Here is a 19976-nt window from a genome sequence, read left to right on the forward strand (position 1 = left end):
TATGTGAAATAAGCAAAACACTTTTCGAGACAATTAAAAGAAAATACAATTTCATCATAAAATAACTCGCATGCATTACCTTTTAAAACTTTTAAAATTAAATTTGTGGGTGCGCGGCTTGGCGGAGAACGAATATTTTCATCGAAAGTGTGGCCAGAGAACAGAAGAATGATGCACCAACCGACCGTTGTTTAACGGGGTGCATTCAAGAAGTTAAACCGGAGTCGCGTTTCGAAATGTTCAATTCTGCAAGAGTGAGACGAAAAAAATAAGGCGGGTTTTGAATGCAGCTCGCATCAGGCGAAGGAGTTGCCCTCTCTAAACAGCATCCAAATTTATGATCACTGAAGATTAGAAAGGTTTCCCAGCTACGCGTGAAAAGTGGTGCGCGTTGTGCGAATTTAAAGCAAAATGCAACCTTGGTGAGCAGTTTGCAATAACTTTAATCTGCGGGGAACCCTCTGACTTGTGATTATCCACGGATGGACCTGGCGGCTGTCGCCTGAGATCATCGTTTACGATCGGCGGAGAGACCGACGCCGACGAGCAGGATGGTGGAGCGGTCGGACCGAGCCCCTCTGTTGGACTGGGAGGAAATCCCATCCGCGGAGAAACCCGGCGACGATGCCCCGGCGGCGACTCCCTCCGAGGAGCGACTGTCGAGCCCGTCCAACAGCCGCGGCACGGCGGGATGCTCGGGGTTTGGGTGGAGCAGCGGACCTGGGGGTCCCACTCCGCCCAGCAGGTCCGAAGCAGACGGCTGCAGCGCCCCGCCCGCGACCTCCAGCGCCCCGCCGGCGGCCCCGGAACGAGCGCTGCCGCCCGACGAGGAGGAGCATCTCTCGGATTCAGGGACGAGGGAGGCGTCGCTGGAGGACAGGATGGTGAAGTGGGAGGAAAAGGACCAGATTGTGTCTGTCTTTGTAGTTACATTTAATACCAGAACAGGTGAGACAGCTAATATGTACAAATTGTTTTCAGGAAAGCATGAAATATTCTGAGTAAATTAAGGATTATGTGTCATTTAGAACCATCCTTTCCAGGCATGATGCCTAGAATAAAATAAGCGCCTGTCAGAACAAAGTCTGCAGATCATTCTCCCACAGGTGTGGCTTTTCCTGATCTCTCTCTCCAAGTTTAAAGACAAAGTCGAAAGTCACGACACATTTCCCTTGCCAGATCAGCGGGGGTTTGACCAAATGTCAGGATAAGTGATATAAATCAATCAGGCGTCTCCTTCAGCAGGAGGTAACCCATACATTTTTAATAAGGGCTGTCTTGAAGATTGGCAGAGCCCTGGTGAATCACTTGCCAGATGGATTGCTTAGTCTGAGGGCAAATCAAACACAGAATCAATGGATGATAGAGAAAAGCTGCTCTGAATGGAGGACAGGAGATTTCCTGCAGGGTGGAGCTGGGCTCTTTTATGGTTTTGCGGCATGTGAGGCTGACATGACGAACAGGTTGCTACTGTCATGCTTGTTCAGTAAGAAGGAATCATTACTGCGCAATTACCACTGCATGTCGCAATCTTAGGTGAGAAAAATGCAAATAAGAAGAGTGAAGAGTCAATATTCTAATGAACCTCCAGCCCACCAATGCCATGATGCTACAGCGTTTAACAATAACAATCAATGTACATCTAGAAAATCATTTCTTTATTGAAAAAGCATTATTTTTAACAAAAGAAAAAAAAAAAATATATATATATATATATATATATATATATATATATATATATATAATCACGGAGCCCAGATTTCTTCACAATAAAGACTTCCAAAAGCACTTTGATAGAATCAGATGAACCATTTGAAATCACACCTTAAAGTTGCAACTTACCAAAAAAAAAGAGAAGAAGAAAAAATAATTAAAGTATTAACATTTAAGTAATGTTTCTGGGGCAAGAAATCTGAGAATTGTTTACTTTCCTTTAAAAGTCTAGGCTAGTTTTGTCTCAGTGTAACAGATGGTCCAGAATGACACTCTTTACATAAGAAAGTCTGATTTTTATTATTTAGTTATTTATATTAACAAAAGGCACCTGCTGTTGAGCTAAAACACTTGGCTCAGATTTCAGCTGAGTACAGAAAAGCAAATCAGAATAAAACTAAAGTGTATTGCAACAGTATTTCTGCTTTTTCACAATCTGTTGCTTGACAACAACAAAGTACCACACAGTTTATTAGGATTTTATACAGTAGACCAACACAAAGAAGTGCATAATTGTGAATTGGAAGGAAAAGGATACACCTTTGCACATCTATTGATTCATAATTTTGCCTAGTCTTTTCAATTGTGACAATGATTTTCCAAGTCTCTCTGAGACTTTTATTTGGCTTTTATTGGATTTATTGCTCCATCCATCTTTCCCTCAACTATAATTAGCTACCATAAAATTAAAACAAAATCTTCTAGTTGGATTCTGATCTAAAGATGCAAATTATTTCAGCATTATTTTATTGTTATATATGGGAAATATCTACTTTTAAGGGTTAAAATAGAGCCTAACAGTTGTTCTATTTGAAGCAGTGGATTTGAATTTAAGTATCAAAGTAAATGGAGCTGGAAAAAATGTACACCACACTTTTTAGACATTTTTCTTTGTTTTTATTTTCTTAAAAAAATGTGTTGTGTTCTTCCACTTTACAAATAAGGGCTGCTTTTTGTTGTCTATCACATAAAAATACATTAAAACATTCTGTAGTTTATGGTGGAAGAAAATGTAAAAAAAAAAAAAGTTTGTTGACAGACCAGCTCATATTCCTGCAGAAGGTTGTTTGACTGACACACGTGACTGAACGCAGTCAACTCGCTGAGTCACTTTCTCTGTCCGTCTGCACCTGTCAGGCCCGGTCTGCTCAGCCAGAGCTCACGACGACCTCCACGTCCCGTTTAGCTCCTGAATACTAATAAACCCGTCTGTTTCTGTCGTCTGCGTGTGACACAGGTAACATGTTGGAGTGGTGTCTACCCAAAGACATGGACCTGGAGGGAGTGGAGTTCAAAGCCATCGCCAGCGGCTCCCACCGAGTCAGCACCGACTTCATGTGAGTGGCTCTCTTTGCAGGCAAACAAACAGAGTAAGCCAGATTCAAATATTAGGATGCGGCCCCAGATCTCCTCCCCTCCCCACCCACCTCCCGTCCTGGTAAAGTGCTGCTGGTGCAGCCATCTGGCAAAGCCTTTGCTTCTCCCTGACTCACTGCCTCATCTTCCAACCCCGCATCTTTCCTCCGTCTGCAGCTACTTCCGGAAAGGCCGCTACTTTGGCCTCGCCTGCTTCGCCAACATGGCGGTGGAGAGCACTGAGGAGAGGGGGGCCCGGATGAAGTCGGTGGGGATCCTGTCTCCGTCCTACACGCTGCTCTACCGCTACATGAGCTTCCTGGAGCACCAGGTCAGGTAAGGAGGACCGTCTTTAACGGCAAACTCTCTGAAAGCAGCAGCTCCTGGCTTCAGCAAAAGTCTTACTTTACCTTCCTCTTTTGGTAGAGATCAACGTTGTGACACGGCTGTTGCACTGTCACGATTACATTAAAACTGCTGACTCACTTTCTAATTATGACGGAATTGTAAGCACAAACTCGTCTTTCACTTGGCCATGCTTGTAGGAGACACCTTGAGTACACATTCACACCTGGAAACCCGAGCTGGTTTGCTCGCTGAAGAGTTGTGCTGAGATCAGCTGGGGTTAAAAGTCTTAATGTAGGGCATTAGGGTGGCTTTAGTGTCTAGTCAAAGCATTCACACTATTAACTTCAGTGTGCTTTACTGGGATTTTATTTGTCAGACCATCACCAGGCAGGTTACATTTATGATGTAGGAGGAGAATGGTGCTTCAGAGTTATTCACTAAAAACTGAGGTGTGCAATTATATCGAACTAAAACCCCTTTTTTCTAATCCCATCCATCCATCCATTTTCTTACACCCTTGTCCCTAGTGGGGTCGGGAGGTGCTGGTGCCTATCTCCAGCTAACGTTCCAGGCGAGAGGCGGGGTCACCCTGGACAGGTCGCCAGTCTGTCGCAGATTCCTTCAATTAAAACTGCGTGCCTATAGAAGTTGTACATTTTTTGAAGACAGAGGAACACATCAAATAAGTCAGGAATAAAGTGTTCTAGGACAATTATTAATCATGTTCTGGTCAGACAGTAAAAAAGGCTTCTAATGGTTTAACATGGTGGTGGTAGCATCATTTTCTGTTGGAAGTTGCAAAAGATTTGAGACTGGTGCAGAGGTTGGTAAAAAGTCTACTCAAGCACTGACTAATTGATCAAATTATCAATCATTTAATATTTAAAAATTAGATGGCCCAAAGTGGAAATGTAGTTGGTTTTTTTTTTACCCCTCCAGGGGGTCTTTTGTGGGCTCTAGTGTCCCTTATATGATAGTTGGCTGACAGGAAAGGGGGAAGGAGAGGGGGAAGACATGCGGCAGAAATGTTACTCAAGTAAAAAGTAAAGTGTAGTAAAAGACACTCCTAAAATAAATTTTTTTCAAAAAAATTAATCAAGTAAAGGTACCGGTAATTGAGTAAACGTGACTAGTTGCTACCCAACTCTGAAATTAACTCCCGATAAATTGAGAGAAATCAAGTTTAAAGCTACCAGGAACCCATTTTGTCACATTCCAAAAAAAAAAGAAAAAAGAAACTAAAAGACTTCATAGAACTGCATTTTGGAGCAATTACTGCTTTAAAGTCTCACCTCAGGGAAGCAGTAATATGAATTTATTGCAATTCATTCACTTTGTTGACAAAACCTTTTGAAGCCTGTCTATCATTTTAACTTCCATTTCACTAAAATGCATCATGTTACCTCATAAAATTCCAACAAAGTACATTCAAGTTTGTGGTTGTAACGTGACAAAGAAAATTACAAGATGCCTAAATACATTGGTACTTATACAAAGATTATAATAACATTTATGTCTTTCCTTGAATTATTTCAGTCTTTTTACATTTTGATCTAGACAAAAGGGAATAAAAACCCCTTCAGACGACTTTCTACTTGTGCTTTCTTTAGACTCTCAATGCCAGACTCACACTTCCTTTTTTCAGTTGAACACACCGCTCTCTACACTTCAACTTCTCTTCTCTCCCTCTCTGTCTTCTTGCACAGTTCCCACACTGCGGCCTCCAGTCATGCAGCGCTCATGCTCATCATTCCCCCACATATCTCTCTCCAGATTCCCCCATCTGACGGCTGCTCCGGTAGTCGTCACTCCTTGTACAAAGAGCGTGCTGTTGGCTCACGGGGTGACTCAAACGTTCAGGAATTTCTCTGGTTTCTTCGCTCTTCCTGACAGTTGAGAGCTGAAATCCTGTTTTGCTCTTAGAGTAGTTATGGGGAAGTATGGCAACAGTCGGACGAAGGACAAGTAAAGGAACTTAGGTAACTGTTTGAAAACGTTTGGTGTGAGAGAGAACTACGCAAGACTGGTGCAAGGGCAGAGCATGTAGGAAACAGTGAGGCAGTGGTGAGGTGTGCGGTAAGGGCAACGGGCCGCTTCAAGGCGGGGCTTGGGATGCATCAAGGATCCCCCCCCTATATTTTAGTAGTCTGTCCAAGAAATGGCCAGAAAATTTCTTTGTAAATGTAAATATCTCAGATCTGTTATTTATTTATTTATTTGTAACCATTTAAAGTAACTTAACTGCTAAAATAATTTGACATTAACTATGAAGCTGCAATAACAGTAATGTTTTCAGTCCTGATTTAAAGTCGCCATCAGTTTCTCTCCACATCTGACGAAGGCGCTTTTGGAGCCTAGCAAATTAAATGCAGTCTTCGAGCAATCATTACAAAAGTTTAAACTATTGGAAATAAAAGTATGCAAGATTTTTCTTTCTGTCTTTTTTTGACAGGCAGACTCTCCAGGCCTCTAACCTTCTGTTTTCTAGAACCAAAAATAATGAATCTCTTTTCTGCATTAGGTTGTAGTGATCTCTGACTCTGCTAGTCTGTAGGGTTTCATCTGGCTCAGTGACTGTCATGTGGTAAATGCTATGCGTTACCTATGGTAAGAGATGCCGTAAAACACTATAGCATGATATAGGAAGAGCAAACAGATTTGAAATGAAATGGACAGAGTATGAAGCCTTGAGGAACACCATATGTGAAGTTCAGTAAAATAAAAACGGAAGTTTTTAGGCAGTATTATACATTTATAAACTTTTTTTTTTGCTCCTAAAAGGATTTTACATCTCTTATATGTTTTTGCTGTTCTCGTGTAAATCGGATTTGAAACTCCTAGAACATTATTTTAGAGGTTTTGTCATTTCTCTTTGCTGTGGCCTGATATTTTTCCCAGCCTGACTTTCATCTCGTCAGTCTGTTGTTACCCAATGACGGTTTCCAGGTCGCAGACAAATTCATTTGTGTAATAAGTCCTGCGGCTGACGTGCTCATTTGCTTCACAATGCTCCTACAATAATTAGCGAATCTTAACCCGGCGTTTTCCGGTTTTCATTTTCCCCTTTTCATGGACAATGTTTTTGTCCAGAACAGCTTTGCTCCAGGACCTGAAGCCATCTGTCCATACACTGATTAGTGCTCTCGTTTTTAGACTGTTTCCAGCGCTGAGTAAGAATAACACGGGCAGTATGTGGATTTGATTGGTGATTCAGCTCATTATACTGAACGTGCACCACCCACAAATATTTGCCCATGACTGTAAAAGCTTCAGAGTTTATATTTATTATAATTTTTCCGGTCTACACCTCTCTTGATGCCAGTTCTTCTCGTTTCCACAGGCTCCAGCTTCAGTCCCCGGGACACTACTCACCCCTGGAGGCCTTTTATGAGGACAAGAGGGCGCTACTGCCCCCCAGTGGAGAGGATGTTGTAACTGCATTCCCAGCCAACGCATGGGGAGCTGCGATTAACCACAGCATGCACCCTGAGATGAAGGTAGGAGAGATTTTCACATTTCTTTGACAATAAAATGGTTTACGTTTTTTTTTTCAGATGATGCATCTTTCCATGTGTTTCAGTAGTATCTGCCTGTGTTTATGTTTGGGACAGATCACTCATCCAGCAGGCTGCATGTCCCAGTTCATCCGCTTCTTTGGGGAACAGATCATGGTCCTTTGGAAACTGGCTCTCCTCCGAAGGCGGATCCTCATCTTCTCTCCTCCCCCCGTGGGTGTGGTCTGCTACAGAGGTGGGAAACGTTCTGATAAAAACGTCCCACACTCTCGAAAGGTGCGTCAATTCTTCTGTTTCCCGTCCTCCGTCAGTGTACTGCTGCTGTTGCCTGGCCAACATCTCCATCCCCGGTGTCGGCGTGGCAGTGCCCGAGTTCCGGCCTTTCTTCTACGTTAACGTCGCCGACATCAGTGCCCTGGAAAACGAGCTTTCCTATGTAGCATGTGAGTGGATTCCCAAAACATTTCGCACCAAACGAGAAAGTTGATGGTAACCGGGCGCGGGACATGTTTGCATGTTCAGGTACGACTGAGAAGATCTTTGAGGAGAAGAAAGATCTGTATGATGTGTATGTTGATAATCAGAATGTGAAGACCTACAGAGACGGGCTGAAGCCTCTGCTGCGCCTCAGCGCCGCCGACAGAGAGAAGTATCGCAAGCTCACCGAGCAGAGGTAGGTGACCGGAGTTACACTATGAAATTAATATTTGTTTCCTGCTTTGCTGTGTCTCGGAAAACAATCAATACGCCTTTAATAGGTGGCGTGCACTGTTAGCCACACATATAAAAAATGGCTGCTAGCAGATGTGGAATTATACAACTGCATATGTGTGAAAAGCAGAAGTGGAGCCTCCTGCACAAACAACTAGAATGCAGAAAGTGGTTTCTGAATGGTAAGTCATTAACAAAACAGCCGTAAAACCAGCTGACGAAAAATGCTGGAGCTCCATTTTGGTTGCTAGGTGACAGCGTGGTTCACATCAAATGTGACTCCGCATTTCAGACATTTTTGAAACGGCTCGTTTTCCAGACACCAAGAAACATTAACTTATTGCCAAAAAAGAACAGCTAAGTGTTTTTTTTTTAAAGTGCTTTGAGACCCAAGTGGAAATATAAAAAAGTGCAGAAAGTACATTTCGCATAAGAGCGGTATGACTACTTTTGCAAGGCGCTGCATATTCTTTGGAGCTTGCTTTAAGGAAGGGTTTGTTGTAGTGAGACCATAAACAATTAAAATGTCTGTGTCTGCAGGCAGATGTTGTTGTATTCCCAGGAGGAAAATGGAGACTGTGTGTCCAGCGAGGAGGATCTTTTTATTTTGTAAGTACATCATAAATGTTTATTAGCCATTTTTAAAATTACAATCCTGGATGCAGCTTAAAGTTAAATCCACCCTTCAGTTCTTATTTTCATTACAACAAACACAAATCAGTGTTTCTGACCAACAGAGTAAAGCTAACCAAGGGGAAAAACGGTGAACAGTGTTTAAAATAGTGGAAGGTTCAAGGAAATTCTCGTTTTGTTTTACTTCTGAAGGTTTTTCCTGGAGCAGAACAACAGGATTTTCCAGACTCTGAGCGAGGTGGCAGGGAGCCCGGATCCCACCATCACCCAGGACAGCGTGAAGGCCATGGGTCTGGATCCCCATGGAGACAGACTCTTCCTGCTCCACCTGCTGGAAATCTACGGCTATGACAGTCTGCTGGTTTCAGAGCAGCTGTGCTGCAGCTGAGAGTTTTTATTGTTTTTTTTTTTTTTTGTCTGTCATCACTGCTGGTTTAACACAGGGGGCCTATCTGCCTCTGATTGCTGCACCACTGGCTTTGGGACACTGTTGAAGGCGCCATGCTGTAATGTTTGGTCTACTGAGGGTCTCCTCCATGACCGCCAGATCGTCTGAACTCAGTGGTACCGACAAAAACGTGGTAAATTCTACTTACTTGTGGAGAGTTCCATACAGCCGTTGGGTTTGATATCAATACTGAGCCATGGTTTTTTTCCCCCAGACTGTTTTAAACATTTGACTAGATAAACGAAAACCGAACCGCACAAACGTATTAAGCCAGCAAGTTTTACTGTATGAAAGGTAACTAGAGGTGGGCTTCCTGTAAATAAGGCTGATTTGTCTGTGATCTGCGTGTCAGTGTATGTGTGTGATATCAGGTCTGAATTTCTGCCAGTGTTGCACTTCATGTACCGTGTGCTGGATTTTAAAGAGACACTTTTTTGCCCAGGTGATCCAAATTAGGGCTCAAGGTCTTTCACCGACACGTCAAACTGCCTTCGCCGTCACCACGTATGTCTGTAACATCACCAACCAAGTGACATTTAGTGACACAACGTATGTCTGAGAGGAGAGCGTTTTAAAGACACAAAGGCAGGTTGGTTCTAGAGATAATGTCGATGTTTATCTTTGCACTTTTAGACATCAGGAGTATAGCTTTGAGATGAATAATGTCAAAATACAAGGCCAATTTAGCTGCATTAGGAAGAATAATTTTGTCATTGACCAAAAAAAAAAAAAGAAAAGTTTTTCAGAGCAAAAACAAATAGCACTGGAAGCATCCATTACTATTACAATGTAATGGAAAAAGTAGACTATTTTGAATGGAGCTACCGAGATTTATGTAGCTCAACAGCTCCCTCTGGCTTCTATTAGATGTATTGCATGATTAAGATCTAAGATGAGGGGATAGTTACTGCAGCTTCTTTTGCGCTACAAGTAATCTGTAATAATATACAGTGCCTTGCCAAATTAGGTGTACTCCTTAAGGGTTTCCACATTTTTGTCACATTACAACCAGAAACCTCAATGTAGTTTAGAAGTATTTTTATGTATTAGCTTCTTTGCAGGGTTAACACAATATCAGTCAGGATGAATGTGAGTTTTACCACAGATTCCTGTATAGATTCATGTCTGGAGTTTGACTAGGCCTCCCCAATGAATGAATACAATTGATTTAAAAAAAAAAGAAAAGGCAGACATTACCTGTCTGGCGTGTTCCTTAGTGCTTTTTGTTCGTTTGCACACCTTAAAACAAATAGAGGTATTCTGGATGCCCTGAATTTTATTTTGATTTATTTAAATAGAGGACTTAATGAAATACTTGCCACATGTTTCACCTTTTGCTATTGTGTGTAGCACACATAAAATTAGACGACACACAGAATTATGTGGCTAAAATGTGAAAATGATTAAGGTGTATGAAACTAGTATACCACTGTATAGCCACACAGCTTTTAGCACATTTTACTTTTGGTGACTTTTAAAGGTTAATCCGCATAGTTGTAGAAATCACACTCAAACCCCCTCAAAATGTGCTTCAGAATAATCATCTGTAGATGAAAACACACCCATTTATTTTAAATGCATACAGAAACACGCTGCACTGTAAGATAACCCGGAGCTTTTAGTCAGTGTCCTGCATTAACCATGAGATCCAGAGGTCTAACTCAGTGATTCTTTTTCTATCTTGGTTTTATCTGTAAGATATTAAATGTGAATCTAAATGTGTTTTTATGTAAAGAAATGGGATCAGCTGAATGTGTTTTATACAGCGACAATGATCTCCCCGAGCCTCCATGTATATCAAACCCACACACCTGTACACTGTAAGGAAACATTTCCACGTCTCGCCAACTAAAGCTACTTGTACAAAGCAGAATCAAACATCTTTGTAGTTAAAGATAGTCCGAGTCATGTTAAAAACACCTTTGCTTTATTTATTTTCACCGTCAATCATGTCAGAAATAAAGTGCACAACCACTTTTAATAAAAAATTCTCCTCTTGCTCTTATTTCAAATATTCCTTTATCTGTTAATGTACATGCTCTTAAGATTGTTTTCCCACAGTGAGGATTTTCTGTTTCCATGCATCACAAACTTCTCATCACGGCCAGTTTAAGAACGGTCAACCAGTTCTGCTTCACATCCAGATCGTCGCAGGAGAACACGTGGCTGGTGTTGGACTGTCTGAGACCGAAATGGTTCTGATCCTGCAGCTCCTCGATCACACAGCTGAGCAACGGTACGGTGAGCAGGGGCTTCTCATCCTGGACACAAGGGAGGGAAAGAAAGGAACAACAATGGCTGTCACTATAGAACAAATAAACAGAATAACCACTTCCATTTGGCAAAATTCCTCATGCTGGAGTGTCTAAGCTGTATAAACCTTCAGCAAAAAAGTTTAAGTAGTGAAATAAAATAGTGAATATTACAGGATTTGAAAATTACATTCACTTTGAACAAGTTTTGAACATTCTTCTGTGAATGTCTGAGGATAAATGAGCTTTTATACTTCTACAGTCAGATAAATTGAAATAATCCACAGCAGTGATGTGTTAACCTCCAATTGTCTATTCATTACAATCTACTCAAGTCCAGAATTATTTATACCCCTATAAATAATTCAAATTAAGCAGATTAAGATTTAAAGTAATATTTTCATTTTACCAAAATCTTTCTTCTGATTGAAAGTCCTATTCTTGTCCTGAAGTGGCCCAACCAAAGCAACAATATGAAGGTCTTTATGACTGTAATGCCAATATGTCTTTTATACTAATTATTGAGAATGATCATAAATAAATCTACATATCTCTGGGAGAACTGTTTCCTATAAGCAGGATCTTGAGTTTTGTTTGGTGCTGTGACATCTGGTCACGACAGTGACTCATTTGTCAAATAAAGGGTCAAAGATCACGTTTTTCTAGCTGATGACACCTTCCTTATCCCAATAATCTAATCAAACTCTAAAAATGTTAACACCAGCTGTTCAGTATTATTGTAGAAAAACGTCTTTTCTACCAGCAGCTGCACACAACTATTCCAGCACTTTCAAATAGTTGTGTGCAGCGGCTGGCGTCCTTCATTTACTGTGCAATATTTCAACAAACGTAATGTCATATTACACCAGGTCAAGATGTGTAAAAATCCTTAAAATGAATTCATCTGTTAATGCAGTAGCAACAGAAAAAAAGTAGAAAGTGTGTAATGGTAGATAAACTTCTTTTCAACATCTCTCTGTTGCATTTGTAAATATTCTACAAGACATCTCATTAAAAACAACGACCTTTTTCAAATGTGCCTTTTTTAAAAGTGTTTTGTACTACTTCATCTATAGTGACAATAAATAAACAAAAGGTTGTATGCAAATAAGTTGATGGATTATTACCTGTGGAGTATTGTACACATGGAAAAATGGAGGATGAGTCCCGCTGAGAACGCACCACACTTCTTGCCAAATCGTGGAGTTGTCCCCATACTGTAGGAACCCACTCAGAACACAGTCCATTGATCCTGGATGTGCTCCGCACTGGGATAAAGCCACGAATAAAACTTGCATCAGAATGTTGCAGGATTTTCTTTCAATAGTCTAGTAACATCAATGCTGTTGCAGCTGCAGCTAGACTGGGAAAACGTAAAGCAGAAAAAAACGCAATCCAACATTTCAGAACATCCTACCTCCAACATTCTTCTCTTTTTTCGCTCCATCCTCTCGGCTCTCTGGCCAGCCAGGACGGAGTAACAAGCTTTGCACACTTTGTTCAGCCTGTTGCCGTCGTACTCTAAAGCCACTTTGTTGTCTGAACACTTCCAACACACCACCTGGGGGGGGAGCAGACACCGTCACCTGTGAACTAACCTTGTGTTGCATTCTGTTTCGTACAGTACAAAGCGTCCGGGTCCTCACGTAGCCACAGGCACGGCAGTGATGTCTTCTCCTGGTGAGTGCATTGAAAGGCTCCTGGCATGTCATACACAGGGTCACCTCATTGTCTCTGATCCAGCGAGGGGCTCGTCGGCCAAGTTCCTGTACAAAAGGTATGTATCTTAGTGTTGTTTTTTTTAAAAAATCTCACACAAGGACCAGTTTGTGACTGAAATTTTCAAGAAAGCATGTGATCCAACCTACAGTTTCTTCTGTAGGTTCTTTAGAAGCCAATTTGAAGGTTTCGTTTTTCTTCTGAAACACATCAATGGCTTCCTGAATTGCCTGGAGATAGAGTACATATTAGAAGTCTTTCTGTGACTTCAGTAGCAGTTAATGTACTGCAGCTAAACAAAAATACCTTTATCCAGTCGTCTCGCTCCTGCTCAGAGCTTGTAAAGAAAGTTAAAAAAAAAACTGATTACATTTAAATTGAATGCAACATGTGAAATGCTTATTGAAAATCCACTGCCTGAATTTAATTGCTAAGGCTGCAGGGCATTCATTTTACTTTGTGCAAGTCTTTAAAAGTAACAGTCTGCATAATGCCTGTCCATTAAAATCCATTCAGATACATCCTGTGTGAATCGGAAACTAACACTTTAGAACATACAAAAAGCTGTGGACTTCAGCTGTTATGAAATGCTGTGAACCTACCTGGCCTGTAGCTCCAGAGTCTTTTCCTTGCCAGAGACCTGGAAAGTGTACAAGTGGTCTTCATTGGTAGTCTGTTGCGTTTGCATGCCGTCCACACCAATCCTGCAGCGGACAGTAAACCGCTGACCAACCAGGCTGAACTTTGCGCAGCAGCACAGCAAGAAGTTGTTAAACTGTGTACGCAAAAATACTAACATTAGTATTAGTGTGGCAAACATTGGAGGAGATTTTTCTGCACACAACTGACCAAAAACAAATGTCTCTCCATAGCTGACGTGTTCCTGGCAGCAAGTTTCAGCAGGCGGCCTTCTTTGAGAAATTCGTTAGCCGGGTTGACCACTTCTTCTTCTCCAACCATCTCATAAATCTCCAGAAGACGTTTCAGGTTCTCCTACGATGAAACGAACATCGACCGAATTGATCTGCTTAAAAACCTCTCAATACCGTGCCTATGTTGTCACCATAGTCTATAAAATAGAGTGAAAATATTAAACCGTTAACATTAGCTCGAATCAGAACGGTATCAAAAGTTATGTGTCTACGCACGGCTTTGTGGATGGCGCTGTTTGAGTGAATCGCTGCCATAGAAATAGCCTCCAAGGATTCTACGGGGGGCAAAAAGTAAAACAAGAATCTCAAACACTTTCAAAACTGTGTGTTAGGAAAACTAGCAATCGTTGTAGTATAAACAGCATCTTCCATACTTTTTGGAATCCCTGGCAACAATGTGTAATTTAATCTTTTACTTCAATAGCATAACCTCATATAGAAAAATGCTACAAAGTATCTTCCAGCCTTTGGCCTGTAATGGTTGACAGGAAGACTTGGTAGCTCCCAGATCACTTCAAGGCATTTTTTTGTTCATTTTCATCAGTTTATGTCTTGTGGATTGGTGCAAAATCACTTACTATTAGCAAGCTCATAATCTGGGTCATCGTCAGGAAGCTTCTTCAAGTAATCCTTCAGTAGCATCTCATAGCGTGGAACCCTCTGGACTGGTTCCAGCATGTGGTGCTGCAGGGTGAGGTTGCCGCACAATTCCTGACTCTAACAGCACAAACATAACACCATTGATCAGATCTAGGCGAGACACATGGAGACATACAAATACAACCCTGTTCTGGTGAGCGTTTCTTGCCTGGATGTCATGGATGATGTTTCTGAAGGCAGACGAGCGTTCGGTCCAGGTTCTGACCAGTTCTATGGCTCGGTCAAAGTTCCTGATGTAGTCAGCATACATCCTCAGGAAGGGTGCGTGCTGCAGGAGCACTTTGCCCAAACCAGGGCTTTCATGCCTTCATTGAAATGTAGCAGAAAATATGTTTAATGCCTCACACAATTCCTGATCTAAGGACATTTTATGTTCATAAAAAAAAAAAAAAGCAAACGTTGCTATTTTGGCCAGGCCTGATGGTGCAACGTCATGTATTCTCTAGTCAGGTATAAAATGGTTCCCCCTTTAATGAAAGATTAAGAAGTGGTACCATTCACTAATTCACTAAGTAATTAGAACCAAGACTCACCAGTGCATGATGCAGTTTTCCAGGTCAGGCAGTAGAAACTGGCTGTGGAATGAGTAGATCGACGATATGTTGGAGAAGATATTTTTTATGACGTCAGGAGGAAATGAGCCACGATCAGCTTCTTGTGTAAGCCGTAAGCAGAAGACCTGCACAGAGAGTTAAGAAGCCAGGGTCACACAGCAATGTTCATTATCATTTTTACAACTTCTCGTTTTAATTGTGCTCAGATTTGTAGTGGATGGTTGCATTTATTGATTTCCATAACGGAAATGAAACCCGCAGTGCTCAAGCCAACCTTGTTAACGTCAATGTAGCTCATTCATATGTGCTGCAAAGATTATTTTTGTCCATCCTCTGTCACCAAAAAGGAACCACATATTCATTTACCACATTCCTATAGCACTTAACCATACTTTTAAAATGCACTAGTTTTATTTCTGTTAATGTTTTTTTTTATAAGATCAAAAAAACAAAACAAAAAGAAACAAAGTTATAGTTACCTGGTCGACAAGGTGGAGGCGGGCCACATACATCCTCTCTGTCTGCAGGAGCTCATTAGCTATCCTGTATAGTTTCTGTTCTTTGTCATCTTCACTTTTTGACTCACTTCCTCCACTTTCGTTCATCTTCTCCTCACCTTCCTCGTTATTGTCAGCTTGTGAAACCAGACAACCGTTCTCTTCTCTTGCGGTCGCTTTATTCCACTCACAGGAATACCTGCTAGCACGTCCTCCGAGTGCCTTGCCTTCGTCCATTAGGCTTTCTGTTGACTCTACTCTCTCTTGTATTTTGCCATTTTGTTGTCCTGGGGAAAGTTCAGTGCTCTTACTGCAAGGACGGTCTCTGTCTGTGGGACTTGGCTTACAGGTAGCTGGGATCTTGGTGTTGACACAGTGCCCATTGCAGTTAGCTGATTTTAGAGGAGAGCAGGCAGCTTTTTCAGGAGGAATCCTGCATGGAAGGGATTTATATTTTTTTTTAGAAATTATCTTCATGCATTAAAGTTAAAAATTTTTTTTATGTATATATACATATCGGCCAACTTCCTACCTGGTTTCATCCATGTAGGCAATTAGATCAGGCACGCTTAAAGATTTTTCTGCCTTCTTCTCTCGTTTCTCCAGCTTCTCACTTGAGATTCTGTGCAGGCCCAGCCACGACTTGGAGCTCTTGGCAGGGCTAAAGCTGCCCATCTTCTTCTGAACGGGGCTCGGGGTGCGCAGCTTTGCCATGAGAGGGTTACGGTTTCTTGGGGACAGCTTAGCAGGGCCGTGGCCCGTCTCCCTCAGTGGACTACGACCCTGAATGTTTATCTTAGCCGGATTTGGAGATCTTGAAACTAAACAGCTTGAACGGTTTGGAACCACCTGAGCCAGCCTGGGATGTTCCGCAGACAATGGATTCAAAAAGTTGCCTCCTCCACCTCTGACTGGACTGGGTGACCCTCGACAAGTCTGTGGGCTAACACAGGAAACGCAGATTCTACCGTCTCTGTCGGTTGTGTCATTTCCTTGTTGAGGTTTTACTGTGTCTAAAGTACGATGGCAGGCTTGATCTTGCCCAGCCTTCTGGAACCTCTGAAGGTGAGCTGGTTTAGGAGTCGCTATAAAGACAGAAGGTTCGGTGGGAAAATGTTTTATCATTGCACTGTAAAACCCCTCCCCAAAAAACAGAATTTCCATCAAATCAAATGTCTTTTTAGCGCAATTTAACTGTTTTTCATGCAAGATTTACATTTCTGTTGATCCACAAATTAAATTTTCCGTATGTTCTCAAGTGTTTGCAAAAGTATTGCGTGATAATTCTTAAAACACACAAGCGTCACACAAAGAGGTTCATATTTTTTGAGCTTACTCAAAAGAGACTTTAAAGGAGATCTCTTTGATTTCCTGTTTTCATAATCCTCATTCGTGTTTTTTGTTTTTTTCTTTTAGATGTGGACAGCGGAGCGTGCGTCACTTACAGCTGTGGCCGTGCTCGCGACACTTTCTCTGGAACAAAACCGAACCCTGAAACTAACACGAATATCTCCAAAGTTAAAATACAGTATACTTCAGCACTTATTTGGTGTGTGATAACACTTTAAAACTCCTTTAACAGTTAAATGTTGTGTAAAAATGTTACTACATAGACGCGTTACTAAAAACCACAGGTCTAATAATTAATGAGGTATTTTTATATATATATATATATATATATATATATATATATATATATTACAACATATATTTAACCCAAACAAATTGCTGCCAGTCTCTATTCAATATATGAAATTGTTGTTGTATTGTGCAGGAAAAAATAAGCACCAAATACTTTAGTTAAATTACCTCCTGCTACTGGTCCACAATTGTCTACAATTAACCCAGGAAAGATTCTTAGAAGCATTACAAACACATCCACTGTAATTTAAAAAAAAAAAACACAAAAAAAATAGAACAATTTGCAGCATAAGCAAACTTCTTACATTTAGACTTTATAGCCGATTGTTTTCCTACGTGCATTTACATCCAAGTTGGAGCCAGATTAGCCCTTGTTTGTAGGAAAGTTGATCTATCTGTGCTTATGTGAGGCTGATTTGTTGGTCATGTGAAGAGGGCTAAAGTCTGCTGCTTTCTCAATGGAAAACTTCTGTTTTTTCACTTCTGCTTAACTGTTTGAGGCAAACCGTTGCCAGACTTACATACTCTGCCGCTGCTGCTGTCTCCATAGCAATAGCTCAAAGACATGCACAGTTTGTATAAGAAGTTGCCAAAATCACAAAGGATAAATGAACTTTTAAATAAGATAAATCGGATGCGTTTCTGGCTCCATATGATACAGATTTCAGTGTTAACACAAATGATGAATAATCCTAGGACTGCTATTTTGGACGTTGTGCAAGATACAGTTCCAGACAGAAGTTCCTCATTGGCATAAATATCAACTTTTGGACTTTCGAAGGTGAATTTCACTGTCCCTTTGAGATTGAGCCGTTTGGTCAAAACCAATCAGGCCTGTAACAACTGTCAGGAAACGGCAGTGACGCATTCTGCATGCAGTGATGTGGTCGACCATGGTGATATGGGACGATGGTGGTGATGTTGGTAGGAGTTTGCCCTGCAATCTGCGGGTTGCTGGTTCAATTCTCTTTATGTCAACCTCTTGACAGAGGCCCAAAATCAGTTCAGGCAGGTTAGAATGCACCAATGCTCATAGTTTACCACCTATATATTTTTGAAACAATTTCAGAGGTCCAATTTGAACTAGCTCTCATTCTTTAGTCATGTTTTGCCTGAAATAAAGTAAAAAAAAAAAAAAGGTCATGAAGTGATTCACAATTTAGCATGTTGCTAATGCTGCCATCTATCATTATTTTTATTCTTTCCTGTCACATCTGCTCACATAAACTATACTTTTACCATGACTAATTTCCATAAACAACTGCTTAATACCTACAAACAGAAAACTGAAACTCTGAAAAACGATTCATTTAGACTATTTTTTGAAACCCCGTGTAGTCATATTTGGCTTGAATTGTATGGATTCTGTTGCTTCTGTCTAACAGGGGTCTCAAACTCCAGTCCTGGAGGGCCACAGTCCTGCAGTTTTTAGATGTGCCACAGGTACAAAACACTGGAATAAAATGGTTTAATTACCTCCTCCTTGTGTAGATCAGTTCTCCCAGCCTTGCTAATGACCTAATTATTCTATTCAGGTGTGGTGCAGCAGAGCCACATCTAAAAGTTGCAGGACTGCGGCCCTCGAGGACTGGAGTTTGAGACCCCTGGTAAAACATTTACACCTTGATTTACTGAGTACGTGTGTGGTTTCTCTTTTAAAAAAAAGAGCAACTTTTACACTTGCACGTTTGTCTATTTCCCCCCTAACATTCATCAGAGTATGGATTGTACTGTTGGGTCCTCCGTCTAACAGTACCAATGAAGCAGGCAGCCTTTAAAAAACAGCTCTTCCTCACTGAGAGAACAGGAATTGCTTTGTACGAGAATGTGGGCCTGTGTGGACTAAAGAAATGAAGTTTATGCAGAGACACACAAGCAATGTCTGGGCTTATTCAGTCGATATGAAATAATACCCTCGCCCAACATAGTCACCAAGTGTGCCTTAAGTCACACATACACAAATTGATGCTCTAACTCACTGTCCTGGTCACCTCTTAGTAGTTTTCTGCTCCCTCCACAAACAGCACATTACGTTTAACCTTTGAAAGTGCATCTGAATGCACACTCCATAGATTTTTTTTTTTTTTAAAAAAAGGCTGTATGAAACTAAGTTAACATTTCAGCCTTCTGGGTCTGTGGACTTTTTTTTTTTGGTAGCTTTGATTGTGTTGATGCAAACAGCATACCATATAGCCTGGGTGCATTTTTGTGGTTAACTGTGATACGTTTTATGATCTTTCATATATCTTTTAGCATCTCTTCAGTCAACATTTTCTCTAGACCAAATTGCCTTGCTTAAAAATAAATAGTAGGATTAATGTTTCAGCAAGTTTTTAACTCGAGCTCAATGCTCTTGCATAACAAAGTGAGAGGGGGGAAAAAAATCAACTGAGCCTTTTAACAGCTAAAGTGGAATTTCAGGAAGATGCATTTTTATTTCTACAGCACACCTTAAAATAGCATTTTCTGTATTCAAGAAACAGGTCAGCATAAAATGAAGGTAGCTCCTAATTGGTTCATAACACAACCGCATCATGTACTTGCTTGCTTGAGGTGGTTGGCAGGAAACCCTTTCTGTTCTTTATCAGAAAGCTACATAGTGCATTGACTGAACTTATTCATTTAAGAAAGCCTGTTTAAAAAGAAAAAAGTGGGAGGTTGCCACCTCACCCGAATCAAGGTCGTTCCCTGTCGCACCTTTGTCTTTCCGTCGGACTGCCACTCGTCTAAATTCCTCCGCCTCACGGGTCCCTGTTAGAGTCAAACTGTTTCTTTTCTTCAAGTCGAACATGGTCTCACCTGTATTGTCTTGTAGAAAAAACGGTGAAACTCCAACGAAACTTGACAACATGAACCAGACCATAGAGATGCTACCCGGTGCGTGTGTTTCTCGTTTCACGTGTATAATCATCGGCACCAGCTGTTCAGAAACCACGCCCACTTATTTAAATGAGCACGACCCTTTATTCATTTTCTCTCTACATCTAGAGAAAATGA

The 19976-nt window shown here is 41.2% G+C and overlaps 2 protein-coding genes across 5 annotated transcripts; one reads left to right on the forward strand and one right to left on the reverse strand.

The window, feature by feature from the left end:
• Positions 1-49: 49 nt before the first annotated feature.
• Positions 50-10712, forward strand: LOC111611872 (protein LCHN-like). The gene is made up of 9 exons (XM_023350618.1): positions 50-948; positions 2951-3050; positions 3247-3405; positions 6758-6914; positions 7029-7167; positions 7244-7375; positions 7455-7605; positions 8184-8252; positions 8469-10712. The coding sequence occupies exons 1-9, from the start codon at positions 552-554 to the stop codon at positions 8662-8664; spliced, it is 1500 nt and encodes a 499-aa protein (XP_023206386.1). The 5' UTR covers positions 50-551; the 3' UTR covers positions 8665-10712.
• Positions 10713-10771: 59 nt separating this feature from the next.
• On the reverse strand, positions 10772-19949 carry LOC102225095 (FYVE, RhoGEF and PH domain-containing protein 4-like). 4 transcript variants are annotated; one of them, XM_023350615.1, is made up of 15 exons: positions 19779-19949; positions 15871-16423; positions 15321-15771; positions 14821-14966; positions 14436-14592; positions 14206-14344; positions 13844-13902; positions 13545-13688; positions 13298-13470; positions 13002-13032; positions 12845-12925; positions 12623-12742; positions 12394-12537; positions 12104-12244; positions 10772-10985 (listed from the first exon to the last, which is right to left on the reverse strand). In XM_023350615.1, the coding sequence occupies exons 1-15, from the start codon at positions 19888-19890 to the stop codon at positions 10809-10811; spliced, it is 2628 nt and encodes an 875-aa protein (XP_023206383.1). In that variant the 5' UTR covers positions 19891-19949; the 3' UTR covers positions 10772-10808. The 4 variants fall into 4 exon arrangements, with proteins under 4 accessions (XP_023206383.1, XP_023206384.1, XP_023206382.1 ...); XM_023350616.1 differs by lacking the exon at positions 19779-19949 and adding an exon at positions 19677-19772; XM_023350614.1 differs by lacking the exon at positions 19779-19949 and adding an exon at positions 19650-19772.
• Between the last annotated feature and the right edge of the window lie 27 nt (positions 19950-19976).

The sequence above is a fragment of the Xiphophorus maculatus genome, chromosome 17, assembly GCF_002775205.1.
Source record: "Xiphophorus maculatus strain JP 163 A chromosome 17, X_maculatus-5.0-male, whole genome shotgun sequence".
Lineage (NCBI taxonomy): Eukaryota > Metazoa > Chordata > Actinopteri > Cyprinodontiformes > Poeciliidae > Xiphophorus > Xiphophorus maculatus.

Coding starts and splice junctions, on each gene's coding strand:
- LOC102225095 (XM_023350614.1), bottom strand. CDS start 19,770: ATGTTCGACTTGAAGAAAAGAAACAGTTTGACTCTAACAGGGACCCGT. Junction 13,903..14,205: donor AGATTATGAGCTTGCTAATA/GTAAGTGATTTT, acceptor TGCCCCCCGTAG/AATCCTTGGAGGCTATTTCT. Junction 13,689..13,843: donor ACAGCGCCATCCACAAAGCC/GTGCGTAGACAC, acceptor GTTTCATCGTAG/GAGAACCTGAAACGTCTTCT.
- LOC111611872 (XM_023350618.1), top strand. CDS start 552: ATGGTGGAGCGGTCGGACCGAGCCCCTCTGTTGGACTGGGAGGAAATC. Junction 949..2,950: donor TACATTTAATACCAGAACAG/GTGAGACAGCTA, acceptor CGTGTGACACAG/GTAACATGTTGGAGTGGTGT. Junction 7,606..8,183: donor CGCAAGCTCACCGAGCAGAG/GTAGGTGACCGG, acceptor CTGTGTCTGCAG/GCAGATGTTGTTGTATTCCC.